This window comes from Lithobates pipiens, unplaced genomic scaffold (assembly GCF_037356315.1).
Source record: "Lithobates pipiens isolate NorthernLeopardFrog02 unplaced genomic scaffold, aLitPip1_a1.2 Scaffold_27, whole genome shotgun sequence".
Classification (NCBI taxonomy): domain Eukaryota; kingdom Metazoa; phylum Chordata; class Amphibia; order Anura; family Ranidae; genus Lithobates; species Lithobates pipiens.
The window spans coordinates 59,307,916-59,322,954 of record NW_027507788.1 but is presented as its reverse complement, the minus strand read 5'-3'; the positions used below and the strand labels follow the sequence as shown (position 1 = coordinate 59,322,954).

Genomic DNA, 15,039 nt, shown 5'->3' with positions numbered 1-15,039 from the left:
AAAAATAAATAAATAAATAAATAAATAAATAAATAAAATATCGGACATTCACAGGCATGACTAGGCACGATGGAAATTGAAGTTCCTGGAGGGCCATATTTTGGAGACCCCTGCTCTACATGGTTGAAGGTAAATCTAAAGGAAATTGAACAAGAACATTTTATAACGTATGGCTAGCTCAAAGGCCTACTTAAAAAAAAAAAAAAAAAAAAAAAAAAAAAAAAACCACTATGCAACATTGACTATTTAATTGCCCTGTAATCTATCTTTCATTAAATAATTTCTTACTGCGTTTTTCTGCCTCCTTTTAAAGTCCCGCACCCAAACCTCTACTTTTCCCCTCACTTCTGTTTGTGTGGAATAAGCAGCATGTTCTTTGCAGTCATCTGCATATCCCTATGCACAATACACATCCTTAGCCTATCCTGTGAGTCAGTAAGAGAGGGTGGCCAAGCCTACCTCCCGGGGGCGTGACCGGATGTCAGGGTGAGAGGTTGCGGCGGGCTCAGACCTACCGCTCGCTCCAGAGACTAATGCTGCCAAGGTAGTTTGGAGGAGGAGGAGGGAAGGAGAAGCCGAGCGTTGAGGAGCCGAAACGAGGGGACGCTGTGAAGCTGTGACACCACGAAAGCGAGAGTAACGGTACACTCGGTTGACCGAACGGCGTAACAGTGGAGACATGTGGAGGTCGCCATAGGAAGCTCTCCCATAGAGGAACACCGATCCCCACGTAAGAAACCCTGTGAGAGAGGGAATCCAAGCGAAGGGAGGGATTGAGCGACACCCCCCCCCGGTGGAAGAGACGTAAGACCCGAAGGTATGACTAGGAAAAGGGGGGTGGAGGAGGCGACCACACATAATGGATCACAAATACTACGTAGTTCCAAAGATAAGGCTGGCCACTCGACCGGGCTGACAGGCGTTGCTGCTGCTGCCGCCGCTTCTAAACTGGAGCGATATGCTCATACGCCTAATCAGACCCCAAACCAAACACCTAAAAAGAACGTGCAAGTCGGAGAGGGGCGGCTGCAGAGTACTGCAGCCGTGCAAACGGTCGGAAGGAAAAGCCAGGGCTTGACGTCCGAAATAGAGCCGACAAGTTTAAATAAAGCAATATGTATGGCAGTCCGGTCGGACACTACGGGTGTAATGGGTGGAATATCGGAAGCACAAGCGTCCGTGAGCAATCTCTCCTTGGAGAGGGGGACTGGACGGGACACTGAGATAAGTACAGAAGGAGAAATTTGGGCAAAAGGTAAAGAACCATCACTAAAAGAAATTCTTTCTGCGGTGAATACATGTAAATTATCATTGGATGATGTATCAGACCAATTAAAGCAGATAAGAGAAGACGGGATAAATCTTAAAAATGAAGTACAGAAAACTGCGGCCCGTATATCAGATATGGAGGAGAGAGTCAGCCAGGTGGAGGATGATGTACTCCCGCTGAAACAGGAGATGCAGATGATGAAGGGCCAGTTAAATTTGTGTATGGCTAAAATGGATAATATGGAAAATATTATACGCAGGAAAAATATCAGAGTTTTAGGTGTCCCGGAGAAAAGTGAAGGCAATAATCTTGCTGAATTTATGGAAATATGGATAAAGGATAAAGTAGGGAGTGAGAAGCTATCAAGATTTTTTGCAATCGAAAGGGCGTACAGAATTCCGTTTAGGATGGTGGAAGGAAGAAGTCATCCTAGACCCATAATCATCCAATTGCTGTCCTATAGAGATAAAGTTGTTATCCTTCAAAGAGCAAGAGAACTGCGTAACCTTTAATATAATGGGGTAAAGATTTCATTGTACCCGGATTTTTCCCCAGAGCTGCAAGGACAGAGAGCCAAGTTTATAGAGTGCAAAAAGAAATTGCAGAGTCTTAAAGTGAACTATGCATTGCTTTATCCGGCAAAGTTGAGGGTATCAGCATTTGGGGAAAACATATTCTTTAATAGTCCAGAAGAAGTTAAGTCGTGGTTGGAGGAAAATAAATGTCCGCTGCAACAGAGGGGAATGCTGTAATATGAAAATAGAAAGAAAATGGACATTTTTCTTATTTTTTATTTTTTTTTCCTTTTTCTGGACTAAGAGGGAATGCCCCCATATTGCTCTGTTTGTCTCCCTCCCTCTCTTCTTCCCCCCTTCCCCTCCCTTTTTTTTTTTTTTTTCTCGGCAGTAATGTGGACTATTTTTTGTTATAGAAATAAGAGTTATGGGAGTGGGTGGGTAGGGCGAGTAGGTGGGGAGGATATATCACCCTGGGAGGTAAAAACGGTCATGTTGGAAGCCCCTTAGAAGGGCCCCAAGTGGGGCATGGGAGGGTGGGGGAGGGGAAAGAAAAAAGGGATGGGGAGTATGAATGGATGAATGATAGCGAGAGAAAGGAGGTTGAAAGGATAGGAAAGGATATAGGTAGGCATGGCAAAGGATTATTAATTGCACAAAAAAAAAATATATTTAAGTATAAAGTTGATGGGTGAAATTGCATTGAATATGGTGGTCAGGGAAAAAGGGCACAAGAAAATGAAATTAAGAGAGGCACAAGGAAATAATATTGTTCAATTTATATAAAATGTGTGTAAAATGTGTACAAGAAATACGGTAAATTTGAGATACAAAATATGTGTGGGATTAAAATTTTGGAGCACAGGGAAAAAAGAAAAAAGTAAGGGGGAGATCACGTGTGAAAACACAGAAAAAGCACGTAGAATGGAGAATAAAAGTATGATATTGCGATTTAGGTTTTAAATATGGGAGTAAGCAGTAAGGTAGGGAACTTCACTAAAAAGGTTAAAATTTGTTCTTGGAATATACGGGGGGTGAAGGAACAGCTGAAGAGACGTGCGTTATTTTCCATGGGGAATATGGGTAATTATGGGATGCTCTGTTTGCAGGAGACCCACCTGGACCGTGATACAATAAGTGTGCTAAGACACAGAAAATATAGGATACAATATCATTCTACATACACTTCCTACTCAAGGGGAGTGAGTGTCTTAATAGATCCTGGGTCGGGCCTAACCTGCAGGCAGAGCATCGTAGATGTTAAAGGGAGATAGGTGTTCCTTTTTTGTGGTATAGAAGATAGAGTATGTGTGATTGCAACTGTGTATATCCCACCACCATTTAATGCAGAAATATTATATGAACTGCTGAAGTTTATAAAGGATAAGCCTGGAATCCCAGTCATAATAGCAGGGGACTTCAATATGATAATGGATCAAAAAATAGATAGGTTCCCACAGAAGGTCGGTAGTAGGGAGGGACCTAATGGGTTGTTATTTCAATTCTGTGAAGAAACGGGTTTTGTGGATATATGGAGAAAGTGGAACCCCTTAAAAAAACTGTATTCTTGTCACTCTAAGACGTACTCTACCTTGTCCAGGATCGATATGGTGCTGTGTAATGAAGAGGCGCTGGGGATGGTGGAGAAAGTGGAGTACGAGCCAAGGGGAATTTCGGACCATTCACCGGTAATGTTTTTAATGACAACAGGGAGAGGATGTAGTAGAAGGGAATGGAAGATAAACCCATTTTGGTTAGAACTAATGGATAACATGGAGAGGGTAAAAGAAAATCTAAAAGAATTTTTGAGCATAAATGTGGGATCTACGTCCCTGGGAATAATGTGGGATACCTTGAAAGCCTTCTTAAGGGGGGAACTAATAAAAAAGATATCACAGATTAAGAAGAATGGGGTAGCAAAGGAAATAGAAGCAAAAGAAAGGGTAAGGAGGTCAGAAGAGAGGTATATAAGGGCCCCCTCAGAAGAAAGTTCCAAGGAATGGGAGAAAAATCAGGTAGAATATAAAAGACTTATATGGGAGAAAGAAGAGAAGAAAAGGCAGTTCCAGAGGCAGTCCTTCTTTGGCGAAGGGGAACAAGTGGGGAGGGTATTGTCAATGATTGCTAAATCAAACAGTTCGTCCCCAATAATACTGGCGATATTGGATAGGGAGGGAGGTATGAGGAAGTCAACACCTGAAATAGTGGAAGAGTTTAGAAAATATTATGAGGAACTATATAAAGTTTCAAACTCTGAAGTAGAGGGGGAGATGCAGGAATTTTTTGGGAAAATAACATTACCCAGGCTGTCGGAGGAAGATAGGGAGGGTTTGGAAGCACCATTGACCCTGGAGGAGCTGCAAAAAGTAACAGCAGAAATGACAAATCAGAAAGCACCAGGTCCGGATGGACTGCCGATAGAGATTTATAAAAAATTTGGGGAGATACTTTTACCGGCTCTCCTACAGGTGTTCAATGGTGCTTTTGAAGCGGGACAGCTGCCGCAATCAATGATGGAGGCCACAGTGGTGGTCCTAGCAAAAGAAGGGAAAAACCAATTGGAGACCGCATCATATAGACCCATATCGTTATTGTGTTCAGATGTTAAAATTTTGGCAAAAGTACTTGCAACAAGGGTAAAAAACATAATACCAAAACTAATACATCAGGACCAAACTGGGTTTATCCCAGGGCGGTCCACAAATATGAATGTGAGACGCACCTATTTAAACATTCAGATTCCTTCAGAAAACAAAGGGAATAGAGCAGTTATGTCCTTAGATGCAAAAAAAGCCTTCGATAGTGTGGAGTGGCATTATTTGAGGAGGGTGTTGGCGGAATTTCAATTTGGTCCGGGGTTTATGCAATGGATAAGAGTACTGTATACAGGCCCTAGGGCGAAAGTGAGAATAAATGGGGAATGTTCAGAGGGGTTCCATTTGGAGAGGGGGACAAGACAGGGGTGCCCTTTGTCGCCCCTGCTTTTCGCCCTCTCGATGGAGCCTCTGGCTATAGCCTTGAGAGAGGCGAAGGATATCCGGGGGTTTAAAAGAGGGAACGAAGAGGAAAAGGTTGCCTTGTATGCAGACGATGTATTGCTGTTATTAGGGGACACGGGGCCCTCATTGGTGGCGGCAATGACCCTGATAAAAGAGTTCGGGTATTTCTCTGGACTTGAAATTAACTGGGAAAAATCTGCCCTCCTACCAGTGGATCCCCTCGATACCCCACTGCCAGTACAGGTATCCCAAATAGAAATAGTTAAACAAATGAAGTACTTGGGAGTGAATATGACGGCAGACCCAAGGCAGTATATAGCAGGGAATTTAGTTCCACTTATGTCAAAATTAAAACGTAAAATTAGAGTATGGAAGAACCTCCCCTTGTCAGTAGCCGGTAGGTGCAAGTTAATTAAGATGGTGTGGATGCCTCAAATATTATATGTTATACAAAACTCACCGGTTTGGATTCCAAAATATTGGTTTAAAAAAATGGAAAGTTTGTTTAGAGAGGTGATATGGAAGAACAGTGTGGCAAGAATTAGCTTACAAGCACTACAGAGACCAAGGGAAATGGGTGGGATGGCACTACCTAATATGAGATACTACTTTCTGGCTGCCCAATTACAGTATATGAGGGGAGGTAACCTGGTGGCAGTGACAGGAAGGGGGGGTGGACCCCTGGGGAGGGATACTCCACATAATACGGTCGCGGAAGCCGTGGAAGCCGACTCATTTAGGACCAGTTGCCCCACAGTCCAACTGATGGTAAAGTGTTGGGAGGAGGTAAAAGTAATATTGGGGTACAGAGGATATACAGAATTCTCACCAATATGGGAAAATAAAAACTTAGAGGAAATTAAGAAAATGGGGAGATTAGTAGAATGGGATCGGAGGGGCATACACTTCTTAGTACAACTATATAAGGACGGGAGACTGAAAACATTTCAGGAATTAAGGGATGAATATGGGTTACCGGCTTATTACCTCCTTAATTATATACAAATTAAACATGCGTTAGAGGCACAATTTAGAAACAGGAAGTTGGAATGGAGTAAGATGCCTGCACTCAGGAGAATCATAAGCTATAATATATCGAAAGGAGGTATTTCTGAGATCTATAGGTATCTAAAGGGAACAGAACAAGAAGGGGTAATAGAGGAGGAAAAAAAGGCAAAATGGGAAAGAGAGGTGGGCCCAATATCGGTAGAACAGTGGGAAAAGGTTCTGGCATTGGGGGCGAAAGTTTCCTTATCTCCATCAAATAGTATATCTCAAATGTATTTAATCCATAGGGTATATTATACTCCTCTTAAATTGTTTAGATTTGGGAGTAGACAGGATGCAGAATGCCAAAGGTGTGGGGACCGAAGAGGAGATTTAATACATATGATTTGGCGATGCCCAAGATTACATAGATATTGGGTAGGAATAATAGGAAAAATTAATAAAGTGTTTGGGTTATCATTGGAAGTAGAAGCCAAAATCTGTATAATGGGATTGATAGAAGAAGAGGAGGTACGAAGGGATATCCACACAGCGGTCATTAGATGCCTTTTTCAGGGGAGGAAACTAATTGCGTTTAAATGGCAGAGGAGGGAAGCGCCTACAGTAAAGGAATGGATGGAAAGGGTGAAAGATAACATAAAAAAGGAGGAATACATATATAGGAAAAGAGGTAATTATGGGAAGTTTGTTAAAATATGGGGAAAGTGGGGTGAGCAATGAGAAAGGGCGAGTAAGTTGCAAGAGTGATGGATGAAGGAGGGAATGAATGAGAGGTGGGGAGGGGGATGGGAGAAGGGAATGAGCAATTTGTTTAAGTTTGATGTTATTTAAAATTTTCTTTTGTATAAATTGTGAATGGAATATTATTGGCGGAGGGAATGGGAGGGGGTTGATAGGGGGAGGGAGGATGGGAGGGGGGGATAAGGGAAATTTGTCTGTAAGGGGAATTATTGTATGTGATTACTTTGTGGTAATATTTGTAAATTTGAATATAAAGCAAATAAAATAAAAAAGTTTAAAGATTAAAAAAAAAAAAAAAAAAAAAAAGAGAGGGTGGCTACATTCCTACAGTGGGACCATGGAGAACGAACGTAGCCACGCTCTAACACAAAGTTTAGACTACAGCAGCTAAAAAATTAAAAAAAGAAGAGGAGATGGAGGAAGTTGAGAACAATAGAAGGTACTTTTTGAGTTAACAATACATACGTGAACAGGATTTTTTTTATTTATATACCAGAGTTTAGTATCACTTTATTATGAAACCTAAACTTAAGAACATCAGATACAGTAGGGAAAGGTTTAAACCCCTGTCAGTGTATTTTTTGCTATAGGTCTCCTGTTGGGTAGATGGCCTTTAATTTCCTGTCCCAGAAACCCAACAGGATGCAAGCAGATTCTCTACAAAGTTAGAGGAATTCACCCCTAAGCCCTTATACACGGTGGGACATTCCGACGGAAAATGTCCAATCGGACAGTGTTATCGGATAATCCGACTGTGTGTGGGCTTCATCTGACTTTTTCCGTCAGAATATCCAACGGACAAAGTTTTAGAGCTGGGCTATAAAAACTTTCCGACAACATGATCCGATCGGACTTTGTCCGATCATGTGTAGAGAATTCCGATCGGACAAAGTGCCACGCATGCTCAGATCAAATTCCTAGACCAAAGCTATTGGCTACTAGCCTAAACGTAGTCCTGTCGTAATGAAATAACGTCATCACGTTACGTACGATCGGATTTTCCAACAACTTTGTCCAACCGTGTGTATGCAACACAAGTTTCGGACAAAATCCGACAGATTTTGTTGTCGGAATGTCCGACCGTGTGTACAAGGGCTAAGATAGCTGTAACTAACAGGGTGTCCCCAGAAAACCCCTCTTCTGCTGTTCCAATGACAACTCAAAAATGTTGGATTTCTATATTGAAATTTCTATACTGGGATAATATCTGAGTGAATCCCACAGAAATAAAGACACTTTCCATGTTTGAACATAGCTCCTGGGTAGAACCTGAACCAGTGTGTTCACATTCTTCAAATTTCCTCTAATTTATGCCGATCATCACCATCAACGAAATAGAGCAAAGTGTGGGAAACGTTAATCGTGTAACTGACAAATATTTGCCTTTTAGACTATGTACCTTTTCCACTGTGTAAAGACGACCATTAGTTAAAGTTCAATATTAACACACAGAACACCAACATATCCACAACTGCAAACACATAACTCTTGTCTGGAGCAGATACACAACATATACATTGCCACCTTTTACACATTATACCTGAGGCTGAGCAGGAGTTGCATTAAAAACTGAAACCGTTCTTTTGTCCTACAAAACAAAGATCCCATGAATTTCACTCTGACGGAGACATGATATCATTATACACACATACAGAAACACTATAGATTGCTTCTCACGCAGTACAAAATTCTCCACATGTGTGACACGTAGAAGGTACGTGGTACTTTTTCTCCGAGAGGGTGGAAACACCACATAGAAGGACTCCGTCTCTGACTCTGCCCTGGTTGGTGGTTGGCACAATGTGCGTCCAACATCTCGGTATTGATAATTACGCTGAAATCTGAGAAAATACATACCGAGATAGCATTATATATATGAATATGGGGGAGAGAGAGAGAAGAGAGAGAGAGAGAGAGAGAGAGAGAGAGAGAGAGAGAGAGAGAGAGAGAGAGAGAGAGAGAGGGAGAGAGGGAGAGAGGGAGAGAGGGAGAGAGGGAGAGAGGGAGAGAGAGAGAGAGAGAGAGAGAGAGAGAGAGAGAGAGAGAGAGAGAGAGAGAGAGGGAGAGAGGGAGAGAGGGAGAGAGGGAGGAGAGGGAGAGAGGGAGAGAGGGAGAGAGGGAGGAGAGGGAGAGAGAGAGAGAGGGAGAGAGGGAGAGAGAGAGAGAGAGAGAGAGAGAGAGAGAGAGAGAGAGAGAGAGAGAGAGAGAGAGAGAGAGAGAGAGAGAGAGAGAGAGAGAGAGAGAGAGAGAGAGAGAGAGAGAGAGAGAGAGAGAGAGAGATTTTATATCTCTCTAGAGATTGAGATAAACATGGGCATGCGCAGGGCCCCCCCCCCCGAATCATCAAGAAGGTGTTGCAGTTGCCAGCTGCAGTGTCCGCCACCAACTGTTTCTGAGTCAGCCAGCTGCTCTCTGTCCTGACACATCTGATGTCCCTCCCTCACCCCCTGCACAATTATCAGATAAGGTGGCTGCTCTTCAACGATCATTAGCCTGCCTGTGTACTTGTTGTGTAGATCCAACCAGCGTGGGCGCCAAGCAACAGAAGAACCACAGGTAAGAGCAGTTAGGAGCATTTATATATTTCTGGAAAGTTGGACAGCTATTACTGGAAAGATATGTCTGTGTATGTTAAGAGATAATTCATCATCTTCACTTTGTATAGGCGGTTTTCATCAAGATCAAAATATGGCCACAACAGATGTACATTCTCTAGGCTATATGTATATGGGCATGGACTGGGGGTACGTCTGGCCTCAGTAACTTCCAATACAAAGTGAAGCTAAATTATCTCTCTTATATAACACATATCTTTCCACTGGAAAGATATACGTGTTATATGAGAGATAATTCAGCGTCACTTTGTATTGGAAATTACTCGAACCAGGCATAGCATGCCCATATAAATATAACCTAGAGAATGTACATATTTTTACATTGCATGGCTGACCTTAAAATGATGAGCCCCTGAAAAAAGTTCTGTGGACGATCCAAAGTGCCCTTTAAATTGCACTTGGAAGTGCAGTCGCTGAAAATCTAAGGGGTAAATCTGAAATGAGGGGAAGCTCTGCAGATTATAAAATTATGTGCAAGCTTAAATGCTGTTTTTTATTTTCCTTGCATGTCCCCCTCAGATCTACAGCGATTTTACTTCCAAGTGCACTTTCAGTGCAATTTCTAGTGCACTTTGCACTTGTAGTGCAAAGTGGATTTGCCTTTAGTAAATAACCCCCTAAGAATCAAAAGGCAACCTTTAGACGTGCAGCTGTTACTTTTGCACATCTGGAAAGCGATCCGTGGTGGATGGCTTTTCAGAAGCCTTTGACAGGCTTTGGGGGATGCAATAGGTCCCTTCCTCACCCTGTAAATTCTGCACCAATGAGCTGCAGCCACATGCATTGCACATGGTTATAGCTCAACCCTATTCCCCTAATGGGTTGCATTCTGCAGCAGTACTGGCCATAGAATGTTAATGGCTGCCTTTGAAGCCTAAGTGGTCTGTGGGGGGGTGGAAAAAATCCAGAATTTTTACCCCCAACTGCAAATCTAAATGAGTCATTAAGCCTCCCAAAAATTGATCGAAATTCATCTGGTTCAGCAGGGATCTGATGAATTTTGATCCATGTGTGGGCACTATGGTTGGACAGAAGTTGATCTACCACTGTACTACCACCTTGCTTGAAAATTTCTGCTCAAATCAGCACCCCACGCTCATAGCATATAGCATGCATTCTGATGGTGGGGAAGTCTCCCTACTGTCAGAATACATATCCACCTGGAATGTGTAGATGGGGAGAGGGAGGGGGGTAAATCGAGTCACTTTTTTTGTTAAACCAGCTTGTTTAATGAAAAAAAAAAAAAAAAAAAAAATTTTAAAAAGACCGACCAAGTTTCAGCTTTAGCGTTGTGCTGAATTTGGAGCTCCACTTGGTTCGACAATAGTCTATTTAAATTCATCTTAGCTAGGTGCAAAAAATTATAATCAGAACAGTGACAAGAGCCATGGCTGCCTGAAAGTAATACAGATTCCTCCATCCACAATGTTTAGAGTGGATGGAAGAACAAAATTATATTTCTGTCTCTACCGGGCTGATTGGCTAAAATTCAGGCCATATATGGCCACCCTATCTCTCTGGAGAGGTCTTCTGCCCATCTTTAGTAGGCAGTTAGCAATCAGACTTAAACTAAGATTCCAAACAAAGTGAGCGCTTGGAGGACCTCTTGCCAGATAGACTACTGCATTTCACATATGGGGTTCAGAAAGTAGGGGCCGATGTGCAATATACAGGGATAGGGTCAATTGTAGACACTCAGGTTGAACTGGATGGACTGGTGTCTTTATTCAACCTTAGTAACTATGTAACCATTAGGCTATAGCTTGTGTAAACCCCTAAAACAAGTTTTTTTAAATTGGAGCTGGGACAGTACATATAAAAAAAATATATACACATGTGTAAAACTACCAATCCAGACACCATATGCAGGAGGTGTCCAGTATAATGCAATTAGTCACTGTACCGACATCCACTATACACCGCAGCACCAGCAGATCCCACTGCCAATCCAAAGGCCGAGTAAGCATTGCATAGCGGATGTCGTCTGTACAATGATTAACTGCATTATACTGGACACCTCCTGCATATGGTGTCTGGATTGGTAGTTTTACACATGTATATATATTTTTTTTATATATACTATCCCATCGCCAATTTTAATAAACTTGTTGCTATAGCCTAATGGTTCATTTTGAACCCATATGTGAAATATAGTATCATTATATCTGGCAAGAGGTCCTCTGAGCGCTCACTTTGTTTTTTGGTGCCACTCCTGGTGTTTCTTCCTACGGAGCTGCTGGATGGATCCAAGCACATTATGACCATTTCTGCAAACAAATATCCTGTTGTGGTTTTAGCTTTGAAACAGTTTTTTGCGATTCAGTTAGTAATTAGTAGGGACTTGTGGGTATCCAATTACTTAAGTGACCTGTTTTTCAAGATGCTGGGATATGTCAAACTGGCATGAAGTATGCTATGCCAATCAACAGGCCAAAAATATTTTTTAGGTTGAAACTAGCTATTGAAACCAATAAATCATTTAAGTGGGCCTGCTCTCCCATACTAAACTGCCCACGCTAAATAAATGTATTTAAAGAAACTAGTAAATGCACCAATAGGAAAATACTTATTTTTGTATTTGCTTACTCCTTTACCACAGGTATGTCATGTCACAGTTTGGTGCCTGACTTCTACTTCCGTGTTCTATTCTAGTCCACCAATGGATTTTGAGACAGATCTGGCACATACAAGATCCAGGAAGGTTTGTTACTGAACAAAAACATTCTGCCTTAGATCACGTATGACACATAGATCATACAAGATCTAGGGTTGCTTGTTACTGAACAACATCACATGCACAAAATCAGACTAGATCACCAGGAAGGCACTGGTGAGGTAGCCTTTCACTGGTACTAGTGATGTAGCTGTCTGTGAGGTCTAGGCTAAACCACCAGTGTCTGCTCAAAACTAAGTGCTAGGGGAAATAAAAAAAATTAAAAAATTGAAAGAAATTGCTCAAAAAATTAAGTCATAATGTTTCTGCGTGTGGATGCAGAGGTGCATACACCATGCATTTTTGGTGGCTGAAAGGTCCACCTAATTTTGTCCACATCCTCCAGGCCAGGGGTAGGCAGCCTCGGCACTCCAGCTGTGGTGAAACTACAATTTCCATCATGCCTCTGCCTCTAGGAGTCATGCCTGTGATTGTCAGGGTCTTGTAATGTCTCATGGGACTTGTAGTTGCGCCACAGCTGGAGGGCCGAGGTTGCCTGCCCCTGCTCTAGGCAATTATCTGAGATTCATTCAAGTGTGTGCACACTACATGGGTGGCTGAAGGTTCACATTACTGCAGAAGATAGTCCAACTCAGGAGTGAGCAATAAAGGGCGACCACTCTGCAGTAGAACTGGGAAATCGTTGTCACCCTAGGAAAGGAACTGCATGTGGCCTTGCTGGCAAGATCATCAGGCATGATTGTATTGAAACCAGGGGATAGAAAAATATTACAGATTTTGACCGAAGACAATGTACAATTTAGTCCTTTAGGTTTACTTGAAATCATTTAAAATGTGTGCGTTTAGTTAAAGGAAATAAAAATCTTTACTTACAGTCCCCTGAGGGTAAGAGGTACTTGGAAAGACACAACTGCCTCCTTCTGCCGGACGCCAAAAAGCAATGGTGTTCCCTTCTGATCCGACAGCACTTTAACAGACACTCTGACCCCTTCAGTCTAAGCAAGAATAAAGAAAATGCATGGCAGGATTATAAAAAGGAAATAAAAAATAAAAAATTAACAAAAATCTTTAAAGGGGTTGCAAAGCTTAGTTTTTTTATTTTCTAAATAGGTTCCTTTAAGCTAGTGCATTGTTGGTTCACTTACCTTTTCCTTCGTTTTCCCTTCTAAATGTTTTTTTTCTTCGTCTGAATTTCTCACTTCCTGTTTCTCCTCAGTAAACTTCTCACCATCATCTGAGCGGTGTTTAGTCAGCCAGAAGAGCTTACTGAGGTGGAACAGGAAGTGAGAAATTCAAACAAGGGAAACATTTTTTAGAAGGGAAATCAAAGGAAAAAGGTAAAAGTGAACCAACAATGCACTAGCGTAAAGGAACCTATTTAGAATATATAAAACAAACCTTTACAACATATTTAATGTAGAACAATAGGCACAACTTTTTAGAGCAAGGGAGGGTTATAACCCATCAGATTTTTTTTAACCATCTGTGTTCCATTCCCTTAACTTCCCATCTCATAGCCAAACAGGAAGCGAGAAGGAAAACTCTGCAAATTAAGGGGATTCCTTGGGGACCCCCAGGTCACCAGAACTATTGGAATATTTCCCCTCTATTACTTTTCTGGGGGCAACCCGAAATGTGGGATTTTACTTTACCTTCAATGATAATGGTAAGCAGGACAAAGAAAGGATAAATCTCCCTATCGGGGGCACACACAAAAACTGCTAATGGTGTGCTAATCTGTTGGAATCGAACATGAATCAATTTGGAACAAGGATAGGTGGGGACTTTGGGATTTTAAAAGGCACCAGATAGATTCAAAAAATGTGAAAGATAGGGTTTAATTTTTTTTATATAAATTTATTCAAATATAGAAAAGACATACAAGATAGAATGATTAAAAAGATTTTTTGACACAGGAAATATATCCACACATATAGGGATCTACCTCAGCATTCACATCACAGATCAAGTGGTATAATTCAAAATCTATGCAAGATCCATACATGGGATCTCGTCAACAAACATAGATAAATGTGTATAAATGCTATAGTGATGAGCTGATGTAGCGTCCACAAAACTTGCCCGACATGTTTCGCATTGTTAGGAAAAACGCTTCTTCTGGGGCGTGAATAAAAAACACTCCCAAAACTTTCTGTAGATGTCGCTGATGGTACACAATAAAGATAGTATTTCAATATAATGTAGTAGTTTTTTCCATATAAGTAAAACGCGCTGGAAAAGTATAGCCAGTACTAGCCAGAAAGGTAGGAGGTATGCTGATGTCATTTTTATTTTGTGCAGTGGATACAAAGACATTTCAGACTGCACGTGTGTATGGCGGATGCCTCACGCCAATACACACACTAGACTTGACTTGTGCAGCTTTATCCACTGCCCAAGTATAGATCTTGCATAGATGTTGAATTATACCACTTGATCTGTGATGTGAATGCTGAGGTAGATCCCTATATGTGTGGATATATTTCCTGTGTCAAAAAATCTTTTTAATCATTCTATCTTGTATGTATTTTCTATATTTGAATAAATTTATATAAAAAAATATTAAACCCTATCTTTTACATTTTTTGAATCTATCTGGTGCCTTTAAAATCCCAAAGTCCCCACCTATCCTTGTTCCAAATTTTATTCATTAAGGATGATGGCACCTCCCTATATGGATACATTTGAGATATCCACTGTTCAGCCACAAAGTGCTTTCTGATATCTCTTATTTTCATATTCCCGAACATGAATCAATGTTATACGTATAAAGTTCTACACATCTGTTTGTACAACCGAACTCAGCCATATTGATATTTGCAGTCCCACATGTTTAAAGGTATAGAGGAATGTGGCACCAAACAGAATCTGCATAGCAGAATGAGTTCTATTCAGCCCACCTGGTGTGCACGGAGCTTCAAAGACATTTAGGACAATGACGGCGCCCGTCTGTCTGTAAGGACAAAAAGATAACTAATGAGCGGGAAGGGCGTCCAAGATCGAATCACAAGATGTGAACCCAGTCGGAGCAGTTACAATTCATGGGCAAACACTGCCCCCCAGAGGCCAATTATGGCAGGATTGTCAGAGGTAGTTAGCCTGGGGGAGGAGACGCCCCAGAGACGCTGATTGGTCCACAGGCAAAGGAGGGTGGGCAATGGGGTGTGGTGTGGCTGAGGTGTGTATCAAAAAGGGGTTCATCAATGGGAGCTGCCTC

At 41.7% G+C, this 15,039-nt stretch overlaps 1 protein-coding gene across 1 annotated transcript in view; it reads right to left on the bottom strand.

Moving 5' to 3' along the window:
- SIDT2 (SID1 transmembrane family member 2) overlaps window positions 1–15,039 on the bottom strand; it is a 111,086-nt gene that overhangs the window by 68,774 nt on the left and 27,273 nt on the right. Inside the window, exons 3-5 of the mRNA XM_077456983.1 lie at window positions 12,696–12,817; window positions 8,204–8,374; window positions 8,074–8,113 (exon numbers count right to left, since the gene is read on the bottom strand). Of these exons, the coding sequence (XP_077313109.1) occupies window positions 8,074–8,113; window positions 8,204–8,374; window positions 12,696–12,817 (333 nt within the window). The remainder of the gene's footprint in view (window positions 1–8,073; window positions 8,114–8,203; window positions 8,375–12,695; window positions 12,818–15,039) is intronic.